The 13,832-nt window shown below is 44.9% G+C and overlaps 1 protein-coding gene across 2 annotated transcripts in view; it reads left to right on the forward strand.

The window, feature by feature from the left end:
* Window positions 1-13,832, forward strand: part of SOGA1 (suppressor of glucose, autophagy associated 1) — a 92,064-nt gene that overhangs the window by 51,242 nt on the left and 26,990 nt on the right. For both annotated transcript variants that reach the window (XM_056845191.1, XM_056845192.1), the window contains exons 5-7: window positions 7,652-8,890; window positions 11,156-11,323; window positions 12,373-12,498. In XM_056845191.1, coding sequence (XP_056701169.1) covers window positions 7,652-8,890; window positions 11,156-11,323; window positions 12,373-12,498 — 1,533 coding nt within the window. The remainder of the gene's footprint in view (window positions 1-7,651; window positions 8,891-11,155; window positions 11,324-12,372; window positions 12,499-13,832) is intronic.

The following is a 13,832-nucleotide window of genomic DNA, read 5'->3' on the forward strand; positions in this document are numbered from 1 at the left end:
TGGCATTGAAGTCCCTCCCCTTTCAAAACCCTGCCCTCCTCAGGCTCCACCCCAAAAATGTCCAGGTATTTCCCAACCTGGAGCTGGCAACCCTAGGAGTCATTGCTGTTTCCTGTGGCAAGAAAGCTGTGCAGTGAGCTTTGAGGCTCAAGCCTGGCCGTGGCCCCTTTGTGTGGTATTTCAAAAAGCATAAGGAGTGGTCCCGTCCTGCAAATAAATTGGGTGGTTGGGTGAGGAGGGAGCTTTTGTAGGCACGCTGGGTGGAGAACTCTGTCCTACTAATCTTACATCGGACGCCACTTTAGGTTCTAGCAGTCGATGCGCATTGCAGTAATTACAGCCCTAGTAAGGAATGGGCAGCAGACCTGTAAATTTTCCAAAATGTCATAGCTTGCCCACCTCTTCTCTGCTGCTGCATACTTACAAGTTGCAACATGCTCTGGTAAATAAGCACTTTCCACTTGCTAATGAGTCGAGGGTTTTTTAGTCTTCCAGATGCTCCCAAATACGTTGATACCATCATGCAAAGGGTCAAAGCTGAAGGTGGAGGTATACAGCTGTGGCACTTTTGGGTAGTTGTTCATGCAGTTGCTTTTCTTATGCATATCGGAATGCTAATGAGCACATTTTAAACAAGTAGGAGAACAAACTGGCAACCCCCCACCCCCCCGCCACCCTGCTCCATTTTGTGTGTAGGTTTAGTTCTCGGGTTTTAGTAGTTAAATGCTCCGTAATGCGTTGGCTGACCCCAAATAACAGCAGAACATCAAGAAGCCAGATTCCCCACAGCAATGCCAAGGGGTGCCATTAGAAAGAAGCAAATGATGGAAATGAAATAGCTCAGTGGCAGAGCAGAATGAGGGCTGGGATGAATTGCAGCACACTGCAATGTATTGTTGATTTTTCAGTGAAGCCTATGCCCACTGAGGCAAAAATTGATACTGTAGATATGCACAAACATTTTTTAGATAAATCGCTGAGGGAAATATGCACATTTCTACTGAAATTAGTGGTGCATTCCTGATTTGGGGTGGCTAAGTAGCTTTGCCAGTATATTCATAATTTGTTCAGGGTCCTCAAAGGGGAGATGCTTATAGCATATAATATACTAGAGCGGCAGTTTTGTCTTCCTGGCAGAAATAATGTGAGGGGGTTGTGGTTCTTAAGAACTAGGATTCTTTTGTGCCCTGGTCCACTGGGACTAGATATGACATCCTTGTTTGTACTTCAGTTTTAAATTTCTCAAATGTCGAAAGGGCAATATAGAAGAATGGAAGAGCAAATTGGCAGAATATGCTGTGATGGCGAAACTCACTAATCTAGTAAATAAAAGACCAAGAGAAGAATTTATTTTAAACTCGAGACTCTATTATGCTTACATGAGAACAACATAAGTTATGAGGAGTTTGATATGGAGAACATCAAAATTGTGTTATTGAAATGTATTTTTGTTTGCATTTAACAGAAATAGACAACAAATACAGTATACTTTAGAATGTATCGGGATGTAAGGTGTATTTACACCCAGGGTAGATATACATACTTTTGTAGATATAATTGAACAGTAGATAGGATTTGTGAAGAATTATTGTAATCTCCCATCCTGCCCTACCCTTTTTTAATGTCCAGTTTTATTCTTTTGAAAACAAAAACTTTATTTAAAAAAATGTCTAAAGGGCATAACAAGCATCAGCATACTCTCCATCCATTGCCTGGGGAAGGGTTGCCAAATGTGTTGAGTGAATGAGATGGGCAGTTGGGGGATTGTGTATTTCTTGACAAAGCTCTAATGCTAGGCAATGCACAGGAAGTGCTTTCCATGCAGAAACGTTGTAGGGTAAATTTTTGTCTATGATCTATGGACAACTGGAAAGATGGTGGTTGCACCAGTTCTTTCCCTCCCTGTCACTGCCAGTATCTGGGGAAGAGACCAGATGTACATAGAGAGTATGTAGAGAGTATGCACCCGTGTGGGAGAAAGGTTGCATGCCATATTCTCTGACAGTTTGAATTCCCAAGCCACTCACTCTTCTTGAGAGTTCTCAGACTTCCCGTCCACATATATCAGCCATGCATACTCCGGTACATGATTTATTTGAAAAGAAAATAACCTTAGCAGGAAATTAAAAGGCCCATCTATCTTCTCTGCGTAGGTCAATGACTGCCATCTGCACAGTGGGTAATACTGGGTTTAGCTGTTCTTATACACAAATGGCTAGATCTTCCCCTGTAAATTGGCTTCTCTTCAGAAGGCTTTAGGAGATCTGTGCTCAGAGCACCAAATTCTTTAAGGCTGCAATCCCGTGCACACTTACTTGGGAGCAAGCTCCATTGAACCCAGTGAGACTTTCTTTCGAGAGAAGATGCTCAGTGTTGGGCTGCATATATCGAAAATGTATGTAAGCAAACACACGCCCTGAGCTGATCCACCCCTCCTTCCTTCCAGCCTGTCAGTACAGCGGAAGGAAAGTGCTGCAGACGCAGCATGAGCTGCACTAATTTTAGGACTCACAGTGTGGTTTTGGTGCCATTAAGGGTTCTACCCCTTTATATTATGCTGAGTTTTGACAGGAACCTCTGCTTAACCAGAATATCACAAGACAGTGATCAAGGTTTTGGGTATTCTGGAACATTTCATCAGGCTGGATCTTCAGTACAAAAAGGAGGGGGCATTCCATTTAAACAACTCTACTCACTGCAGAACTAAGGGCTCTTCTGTAATCCCCTGAAACAACTTATTTTCCCCTTCTTGTTTTTTTAATCGAATGTCCAGCCTGATGGAAACTTGAAAGCTTGCTCACTGGTATTTTGGTTGATCCTAATGGAAAAGGTAGCCCTGACCTGGATGGCCCAAGCTAACCTGATCTTGTCAGATCTTGGAAGCTAAGCAGGGTCAGCCCTGATTCATATTTGGATGAGAGACCACTAAGGAATACCAGGATCACTATACAGAAGTAGGCAATAGCAAACCACCTCTGAATGTCTCTTGCCTTGAAAACCCTATGGGGTTTGTAAATCGGCTGCGACTTGACAGCAAAAAAATAATAATTACACTACTGTTGTTTTTGGAATTTGACATGTAAGCTTTCCTCGGAGGTAGTGAACATTTGAAAATCTGGGCCCAGTTGTCAGAAGCATGAAAGACTGTATGCTGCTTTCCTGTTAGGGCTTCTATTGAACCCCAGGGCTGTGGCTGGGTTTGGTTTCTGAGAGAGCATGAATAGCTGCTTGCATCAAAGGTTAAGGTCATTGTGTCCCCAGCTCTTCCATAGGTGGTTTATTATACAATGAGTTTTTGGTATTTCTTTGTGCTGTGCCAGAATCTGGTGCAATGAGGTTTGTGTAAGTGTAATACAACAATCTTAGGACTTTGAGAGAGTTAATAATAGCCTCTTTTCAACTCTGGGCTGATGCAATCGCAGGCATGACAGTTGCAATTGAATGTTCATACTGTACTGGCCATCTGGAAAGGAGCACTTGAGTGTCTTTTCTAGGAAAAGATTTGTATGAGTTTTTTTTCTCCTTTAGTGAGCCATGGAAACAGGAAATGAATGCTGAGGTTTAAAACCAACGGTCACTATTTATGAGGTAATATTTATTGAGGGGGAAATTTCAAATCCCCAAATTGCCACGGGGAATCCAAGAACTCTCTAAACTGTGTAGCATTTCCAAACGGTTTTCTTGCTTTTTCAAAAGTCTGTAAGGACACAGCTGAGCCAGCCCCCCCCTGCCGCTACCGCATTTCTTTCAGGAAAGGGAACAGATCCAGCATTTGGAAATGCATAGACAGTGGCTTAGTCACATTTCCCTGGCTCTGTTTGGAAACAGTCAGAAACACAGTTCCAACTGTGCTCTTGTTTTCTTCTCCAGGGCTTATTTAGGAACAACTGATAGAATTGTAAGATTTGGAAGGATCGGAAGGCCATCAAATCTGTCTTGTTGCCTCTTGGTTGAATTTTGCCCCCACTCCTCACACAAATTAAATTAACCTTACAAGCAGTTCAGATGCACAGGAACATTATATGAAACATTCCTTCCTGGGCTATACCACTGCTTGGAAGGCTTTCCTTGTAGATATCTGACGGATTGGGAAACCACAGGAATGTGTTCAAAATCCTAATGACATGATTGAAATCCAAGGAAAAGGAACATGAAAAGGGGGACTGGGAAAAGTAAGCACGTGTTGAGATTGGACTAGAATAGGTGACCTAAGGTTTTGTGGCAGAATCTAGGAAAAGAGATATTCTATTTCCTCAGATCGGGGTAGTGGTGGTAGCCTCAAACCCTTGTTAGAATATATTTTTTAAAAATGAGTGCATGGAATTTGAAAGATATGGGATGCATACTCTTGAAGGAGATAAAATAAATTTAAAATAAATAAAATAAATTAAAACCAATTTACCATCCGTCCAGTACAGATTAAAATGGCCGACCAAATTTTTCCCTCCTAATGTAATTAGCTTAAGTTGTAAAGGTGAGGAGCCCATCTTGGATTGTAGGGAGAGGGGTTACATAAACAAAGTGAAAGAGGGGGACGAGGGGAGGGGAGGCCAATTTATAAACAGAACCGTCGCTGCCTCAACCATATGCCTGGTGGAACATCTCACTTTTACAGGCCCTGTGGAGCTGTGCTAAATCCCGCAGTGCCCGGTTCTCACTAGACAGAGTTTCACCAGGCTGGGGCCAGAGCTGAAAAGGCCCTGGCCCTGGTCGAGGACAGCCAGATAGTCTGGGGGCCAGGGGCCACCAACAAGTTGCCTCCTGATAAGCGTAAAGCTCTCGGGGGTATATCGGAAGAGGAGGCCCTGCACGTACAAAGGTCCCAGACTGTTTAGGCCTTTGAAGGTAAGCACCAAAACCTTGAACTTGACCCAGTATTCTGTCTGGAGCCAGTGCAGCTGGCAGAGCATAGGTTGAATATGTGCTCTGTAAAGGGCCCCTGTCAGGGCTCACGGCTCTCGTTCTGGACCAGTTGAAGCTTCTAGAGCAGGGGTGGGGAACGTCAGGTCCGGGGGCCGTATAAGGCCCGCGAAATCATTTGGTCTGGCCCGCCATGGGTCCTGGCTTATCTCTAGTTCAGAAGGATGCTGCCCTGCCTGAATCTCTTGGGCCCAGCTGGGGACGGCAGAGCTCAAAAGCAAGTCGCTCTACGTGGCAGACACTTCGAGCCATCTCCGGTCGTGCGTCTTGGCTAAATGTTTGACCTAATATAGCAGGCTAATTTTTAAGTTGATAGTTTTGTATGGCCCGCTAATGATGTCATAAATATCCAAATGGCCCTTGGCAGAAAAAAGGTTCCCTACCCCCTGTTCTAGAGCAATCTCAAGGGCAGCCCTGATTATATTTTTTTGAAAAGCTAATAAAGTATATGAATCAGAGACAGACTTCTTTCTATGTCAGATCCTAAGCCAGTAATTCCTTCCGTTAGGGCTAAGAGAAGAGCAATGGGTGACGTCAGGTCCAATTTTTTAAAAAAATTCTGGGAAAGCCCATACTCTCCTATTGGCGGTGTTGGGGATCTCTTGTAAGGATCCAGTGTTATATTTTTAATGAATAATAATGTGAGTCAGAGGCAAGTAGTAATCTATTTGGGGAAAGACAACCATTTTCAGTATAGTTTTGGAGTGGGGACAGCTTCCTTTCGCCTCTCACTGCTTCTAGAGATACACTTAGCAGCTGAATGCTTAAGGAGCTGCGCAAGGCTCTGCCCACTAAGATTTAAACACACACACACCCCAACACCAACTTGTCTTAAAAATATACCTCCAGCAGTTTTTATCCCTAGACAAAGTGGGCCTTTTTTGTTTGTTTGTTACAAACAATATCTGTGATTATTGATTTACATTGTACAATTCGCAATTAACCTTTGTGTCTGAGAGCCAAACTAAACATTACAGTTTTTAAACAGTTGGGTCCAGGTTCCCTGAAGCCACACAGCAGCTATGGGGAATGGCTTCTAATAACAAAAGGAGAGCCTGGAATGCTGCTGCAGGGGGATTAAGGGCTCCTGCCTCCTTCCCCCAAGCCATTCTCCCTTGCAAAAACTGCATTGGGGAATAATCCCCCCCCCCCAAAGTCTGGACCCAACTCCTTAAAACTCCTTTGGCCCTTCTGTGGTATAAGGAAGTAGGGTTGCTAGGTCCCCCCTCTCCTCCAGCGGGCGATTTTTGGGGCAGGGATTGCAAGTGTGCAGCTGCGAGCGACGCAATCCTCTCACTTCCGGTTCACTTCTGGAAGCATGGCAGTGCAACGGGATAATTTACCACTCAAACCCATCATCTTAGCTGTGAGCCGGCAGATGGATTGGTGGGCAATTGCCCACCATTCCAAGGCTCCTGGCAACCCTGTAAGGAAGCTGCATTGAGGAGGAACAGGCAGAACTGTGGACCTGGGCCTAGCTTGTTGGTTGGGTCATTGTTACAGAACTAAGGCAAAAGTATAGTTTTCTAGCATTTGAAAAAGCTTGTATTTCTACTCTTGACAGCTGGATAACAGCCCACTGCCAAAGCACCTCTGTGCCCTTACATGTCCATCTGTCTCTGTTCCAAAAGTGCTCCCAGCTGAGCTGCCCTGTTAGCATTTGGTAATAATTCTGGTATACCTAGCCCATTTCCCCCTAAAAACGAAACTTTTCTGGTGTTATAAAAAGTTCTCTGGAAATCAGAAGTGTGGGCTGATTGATGAAGGGTCAGGGATACCTGAAGACACTGCTTTTCTAACACTTCTTTACTTGGTTTGAATCCTTTTGCCCAGCTGAAGACCAGACTGAGTTGGACACTGAACTGAGTGTAGCTTTTCCCTCATTTTTTAAAACGAAATGATCTGAAAAGGGGGGGTAGAGGGACAGGACTTCTTAATCCCTTCTGTTCTGGCAGCTTTCCTGTTGAAAAATTTCCAGTTGCTGTTTTCCCTTTGGATCATTCTTCCCTTGCCCCACTCGGATTCTTATTGTTGTCTTTGTGATAGAATGATTCTGGTTTTATTTATTTATTGGTTTTTCTTCCCAGTTTTTTTTTTTTTTTTAACTGTTGGGGATCGTCTTATTTGATGCTCTAATGATACAGTGGAAGCCACTGTGGGAGCAAGCATGTTAAAAGTACAGGATATATACATGTTAAATGTTTTTTGTTTCCTTTTGAAAAATCAGCAAAAATCTACACATGGGTAATCTGGCCATGAGAAAGAGGGCAGATGTGATTGCAGATTTCCCTGTATCATTGTAGGATGATTTGATGAGGCATACTGCAATCATCTAACCTCTAGATTTTTGACATAATTCTCTGGAGCTGTTAGACATTCCTTGTCTTTTAGACTTATAGAATGATACCATCCTTAACAGTTACTGAACTGTTCTCCTATTGACCCCTCCCCATAAAAAAAACCTCAACTTGGAATTACCCTAGGGAACTTGTTCATTCAGTTATTTTTCTTCTAGCAAGCTTTTCTTGATAGCCACCTGTAATATTGACTCCTGCTATCTTCCCAATGTGGAGGGAAATTCCTTAAGATCCTTTGCCAGTATGAGGGTAGAATTTGGAGGTAACCAGATGAATAGTGTTGGGGCTTTACCTTTTCTCAATTAATATATTTAAGCACCTTATAAACTTTCAGGATTTTAAAAAAAAATCATACGTCATTTTCTTAATCCTAGGAGGACAGCTCAGACCTCAAGTGTCAATTGCATTTTGCGAAGGAGGAGTCTGCTCTGATGTGCAAAAAACTGACGAAGCTAGCCAAAGAGAATGACAGTATGAAGGAGGAACTGATGAAATATCGCTCCTTGTATGGGGACCTGGAGAGTTCCCTCTCCATAGAGGAGCTGGCTGACTCCCCTCATTCCAGAGAGGCAGAGCTGAAGGTCCATTTGAAGCTCGTTGAGGAAGAAGCCAATATCTTGAGCCGGAGGATAGTGGAGCTTGAGGTTGAAAACCGAGGGCTGAGGGCAGAAATGGACGACATGAAAGTTCAAGGAGACAAAGAACTCTTGGGGCAAGACATCCGGTTTGCCTTCTCCATGACAAATTGTGGGGACTCAGGGGAGAGTATGGTGGAGCTCACGAGGCATTTGCAGTTTGTGGAGGAGGAGGCGGAGCTGCTGAGGCGGTCGCTGATGGAGCTGGAGGATCAGAACAAGCTCCTCATGAACGAGCTCAATAAGTACAAGTCAGACCACGATCTGGACATCACCCTGTCGGAGGACAGCTGTTCGGTGATCAGCGAGACCTCCCAAGAAGAGCTGGCCACTGCCAAGGTCCAAATCGGTGAGCTGAGTGGCAAGGTCAAGAAGCTGCAGTACGAGAACCGAGTGCTGCTCTCTAACCTGCAGCGCTGTGACCTTGCCTCTTGCCAGACCACCCGGCCCATGCTGGAGACAGATGCTGAGGCTGGAGACTCTGCCCAGTGCATTCCAACATCCCTTTGGAGAGAGGTGCCGGTTGGGGGAGAGAATGACACTAAGGAGAGATTGCCTGGAAATGGTCTTAGCAGTACTAGCAAACCTCATGAAACCAGCCCTAGCAGGCTTCTCAAATCCAAGGACTTCGAGACTCTCCTTGACGTCAGGGACCAGGCCGCTCTCGTCAGCAAAGCCATCGATGTCCTGATCTCGGATGCCAACGGCTTCACCTCCAGCCTAAAGCTTTGCATAGATAATGACTGTGCAGAGCTGGTGCTGAGTGAGGCCATGGATAACGAAAGCACCACGGATTCTAAGCTGATCAGTGCCATTTTGATGCGGCTTGGGGTCCTTCAGCAGGAGCTGAACAGCTTTATGAAGAAGGTGGACCACATTGGTGACTGTTTGAAAGGCCAGAAGGACTCCTTGCCGAGTTCTAGCTCCCAGGATGCCACGAAAGAGGTTTTGCGTAAAGAGCATAACTCTGAATTCCAGGTGAGGGTTTCCCCCAGGTTGTTCCCCTTGCACTGATTATTGCTTTATTTGCCATGCTGTTTTATCCTGCTTTAACAAATCAGAACCTGACCCTGTTAATGTAGTTTCCCTTTTCTGCCTCCTCGGAGTGGAAAAACACACTAACCAACTGGCTCACTGCATGGAACTGAAGCCGGTGATGAGATAGGACTCTGGTTTAGCAGAGTGTGCGTGGGGCAGGAGGTGGAGAGACCTGTACACTGTGCTGTGACTGCTGCTAACTTTTACTTTATTTAGTGCCAGATGGAGTGCAGGCTTGTGCATAACAGAAAAATGACATAGCCCTTACCCAGAAGGCTTCCATTCAGCAGATAGCCTCACATATTTATTTTTTTAGGTGGTAAAAGCCAATATTCCAATTTAACAACTCATTTTCACGTATGGAAAGAGATACCTGCAATAACACCACTGTGAAACTCTGCAAAATTAACTAGGTTGGGGGGGGGGGGAAATGGTAGATTTGAACTCTGATGAGGTAACTTTGGAGATTTTTCACACTGGGGATTATTTCAGAGAAATGGCTTCCGCTGGGGAATGCAGAGATAAAGTATTGGTTTAACCAGCTCAGATGTTAATTTAAGAATTGTTCCAGAAGTAGAAAGTGATGAGAACTACAGCTTATGAGCTATCATCAGCTTAAACATTCTCTTAATATAGCACTTATACTTATGCCAGCAATTGCACCAATTGATGCATCAAACCCCACAGTGAGCTTTTGAAGCCACAAGTGGAGGTGCTGTTGGGACGTCCACAAACACATTTCTCACTTTAAAAAAATCTGGATCAGAGCCACAGTGCTGGGATGTTGGGTTTAACCCCCCCCCCCAATCATTTCTGCAGTTTCAATTGCTCTTGGCCCCCTGAGGTTTCTATTCGTCCTGTGGGGAATACACATAGGTACTTATAGGTGCCTGTATATTTTGTCTCACAGGGCAACTGAGGGGTGCAGGTTGAGATCAGGGAAACAGCATTGGGGTGGAGGGGGTAAAGTGTTCCTACACATCAAAACCCTGATCTGAATTGGAGCCTTTACAGTTGCAGTTTACAATTTTAAAAAATAGTGGGAGATCCCAACATTGTGGCTAGCTGTGCCCTAACTGTGCATTCTTTGGCAGGCCATTGACTTCAGTGGACTTAGAAGGCTTAAATTGCACTGATCAACATAGCCACTAAAATTCAATTTCAGTTGGGGTATGGCTTTATTTTAAAGTCTACAATCCTTGGGCTTCACACAGTGGATTTTGAATATAACACAGGAATGTCGTGCACCTGGTATTGCTGCTTCCACATGGGTTCAAGAGCATGAGCTCAGTCTTTACTTTGGACACTGATAATTTATGGGTGTAAAGCTGGAGAGTGGATTAGATTTCCTCTTAACTCTAGGATTTATGTTTCAAAGCATTGCCCTAGGAAGAAAATTTCAAGGTCTGTTTGACAAACTGATGAGAGGGAAGATCAAATTATTTCCTTATTTCGACTGTTGTCTGAGCTTTCCTAGTTCAGAAAGCTGAGTGGAGTTACACAGCAACCTCTTGTAGCATCAGAAGGCTGCTATTGGCCCTAATGCTTGGTTCAGTTGATGGTTCGTGGGGGCTAGGGATGTAAGGTATCGACAGGCTCCCCTGCACGCATCTTTCATAGACAGGACCGATGAGCAGGTCCTGAAAATGGTGTCTCTACAAACACATAGTGTATCTGGTGCTTTGGCAACCCATGAGCAGTCAGCCTTTCTGACACCAAGAAACAAAGTAGCCAAGAACTTTGCTCGTCATGGACCAGTGTTATGATTAGAGCAAGACCTAAGAAAAGGTTAAAAGGAAGGGAAGGAGTTCTGTGAAGCTGGGTTGGGTTTACAGCCTCCTGAAGCACACTCCAATTTCTCAGAGTTCTATTTTCACGCATGCCGTCCCCTTCCAATCCCAACTAGTTCCAACCCCACCCTTGGCACTGCATGGCACCATAACTGGTGTTTGCGCATTTTTCCCCTCTCTCTCTCTCTCCCCCCTCCCCCAAACAATCCAGCCCACGTGTCTGCTCATTTTGTGTCTCCTTTTGTTTTCCACTTTGTCTTCGGCAACAGTAGTGAAACTCCTCCTCCTCTTCATCCTTTTTGTTGTCTTGTAGCTCTCTTATTGTTCCTGAGACCCATTGTTTTGTTTGTTTTTTCTTTTCTCCCCCCCCCCCCGCTCTTTTGGTTTGTTCTCATTAACTTGCCCATGCATGCAGCAGTCTGACTTTAGGGAGGCCCCAGACTGGGACGTCGGGGAGAGCAGGCCTTCTGATCTCTACCGCAGCAGTAGCAACACCAGCACCATTGATGTGGGTGCCAACGTGGAACTGGACCGGAGTTACAAGTCATACCAACCAGAGGAGAAAGACTCTTATGCATCTGAGGTATGTACCCACCAACCCCAGAGAAGGAAAGAGAGAGGCTCTGGGGAGAATGCCCTGGCTGGAGAAATGCCAGTTCAAGACATACACATCTTTAGTGAGGTGCAAAATAAAACTTGGGAATGGAAATATATGGGCATTAAAGCAGACGTAGCATTCCATGAAGAAAACTTCAAATTGAAAGTTCTCAGTTCCTCGTAGAATCATAGAGTTGGAAGGGACCACCAGGGTCATCTAGTCCAACCCCCTGCACAATCCAGGAAATTCCAAACTTCCTCCCCCCCCCACCCCCAGTGACCCATACTCCATGCCAAGATGGCCAAGGTGCCCTCCCTCTCATGATCTGCCTAAGGTCATAGAATCAGCATTGCTGACAGATGGCCATCTAGCCTCTTCTTGAAAACCTCCAGGGAAGGAGAGCTTCTTCAGTGCTGGTCCAGAGGAGGCACTGGATTTTGTTTTGCACGTGTCCTCTGCTCCTGGGTGTTCCAACAGAGCACTGACATATAATTTCTGGATACATAATGGGCAATGCTTTATTAAAGCTAGTGTTTAAGGATGACACCATCCATACCGATTTAATAGCCTTTCAATACACATAATCAAAAAAGGAAGGAGTGCAGTTTTTGCATCAGCATTGTGTTGATTTCTGCTGATCGGCAAGACTCAGAGCAGCTCTGTGGCTGTTTCTGAGCAGCTCTGTGACTCAACTTGCATTGGATGTTTACCGGACAAGGAAGTTTATTCAGTGGCTACAAACAAACCTACTAATCAACCAAATATTTCCAAGCTACCTGATTTCTTGTTGTTTTCTAAAGTTGTCACATTATTAAACAGATCAGTTTAATGCAAAGAACAAATACAGGAAATCAATTAAGCTCGCATTGGAATGTTTGACCTGAAAGCACAGAATCATGAGCATAGGCCTAGGACACCCCTGACTGAGCCTGGCTCTGTTCCCACACAGTTAGTAAATCTTTCATGAAAAGGAGATGTGGAATGTTCCCCCATGATATCCCCTGTGATTGTTGTCTTTGCAACTATTCCTGCAGATCAAGGAGTTGCAGCTGGTTCTTTCGGAGGCCAATGAGAGCTTGAGGGGCCTGCAGGAACAGCTCTCCCAGGAGAGGCAACTGAGGAAGGAAGAAGCAGAGAATTTCACCCAGAAAATCTGCCAGGTCAGAGAGATTTGCCTGGAGCCACTCTTCAGGCTGTGAGGAAGACAAGTCACAAATGCACAGAGGACTCCAGCATGGGCCTTACTGCTCCAGGCACATCCCAGTGCCGTGAACTGTAGAAATACAAAACAGTCCCTGCCCTCTTTAACTAAAGAAGCCAATGCATCCGCATGAGTCTTTGGGTCCCCCTACATGTTGAGTGTACATTGCTTGGGATGAGTCCATAGCATGCGTGCTGTGATGTCATGCTGAAACTGTGCTGGTGCTTGGGATTTTTGTCAAAGGCTTTCACGGTCAGAGTTCATTGGTTCTTGTAGGTTATCCAGGCTATGTGACCGTGGCTGAGCTGCTGGCGAAACGTCAGGAAAGAAAATACCAAGACCACGGTCACACAGCCCGGATAACCTACAAGTACCTTGGGGTTTTTATTTTTATTTATTTGTATTTTATTTTGTTAGATTTATATCTCGCACCTTTCCTGGCAGAAGCCAGGCTCAGGGCAGCTTATGACCCAAATATAACAATCAAAGACAATAATGAATACAAACGTTAAAACCATTCCATTACTCCAGTAAAATTTATGTCTTAATAAAAATTTCTAATCAACTTTGCATAAAAGGCACCCAACTTACTCCCCTCTTATAAGTCTTGTTGTTATCCAGGTAGCTTAAAGAGGAGCCATAACATTGCTGGGTAGTGTTGATTCAAGGGGGAGATGACAATAGGGAGGTTCAGAGAGGAAGAGGGTGAGGCAAAAACAGAATGGGGAAGAGAAAGAAGAAAAAGAGAAAAGAGGGGAAAGTGGGAGAGGGAAGGGAGGCCAGCTGATGTGGAAGCCGTCACAGCCTTCAACCATAGGCCTGTCAGAACATCTCCATTTTGCAAGCCCGGAGGAACTGAATCAGGTTCCGCTGGGTCCAAGTCTCACTGAACAGATAGTTCCACCAGGCTGGGGACAGGGCCGAAAAAGATCTGACCCTGGTTGAAGATAAATGAACAGTTTTTCTGAAAACCATAAAAGAAGGCTGGAGATCTGGGAACAGGCTTCTGGAACAGTTGGATGCATCTGTTCCCAAATAAAAATGGCCATTCTGAACCACAGAGCCAGTGTGGTGTAGTGGTTAAGAGCGGTGGTTTGGAGTGGTGGACTCTGATCTGGAGAACTGGGTTTCATTCCCCACTCCTCCACTGGGTTGGTTTCCTCATTCCTACACATGAAGCCAGCTGGGTGATCTTGGGCTAGTTACAGCTTTCTTAGAGCTTTCTCAGCCCCACTACCTTACAGGGTGTTTGTTGTGCGAAGGGGACGGGAAGGTGATTGCAAGCCGGTTTGA

Source organism: Euleptes europaea, chromosome 2, assembly GCF_029931775.1.
Source record: "Euleptes europaea isolate rEulEur1 chromosome 2, rEulEur1.hap1, whole genome shotgun sequence".
Classification (NCBI taxonomy): domain Eukaryota; kingdom Metazoa; phylum Chordata; class Lepidosauria; order Squamata; family Sphaerodactylidae; genus Euleptes; species Euleptes europaea.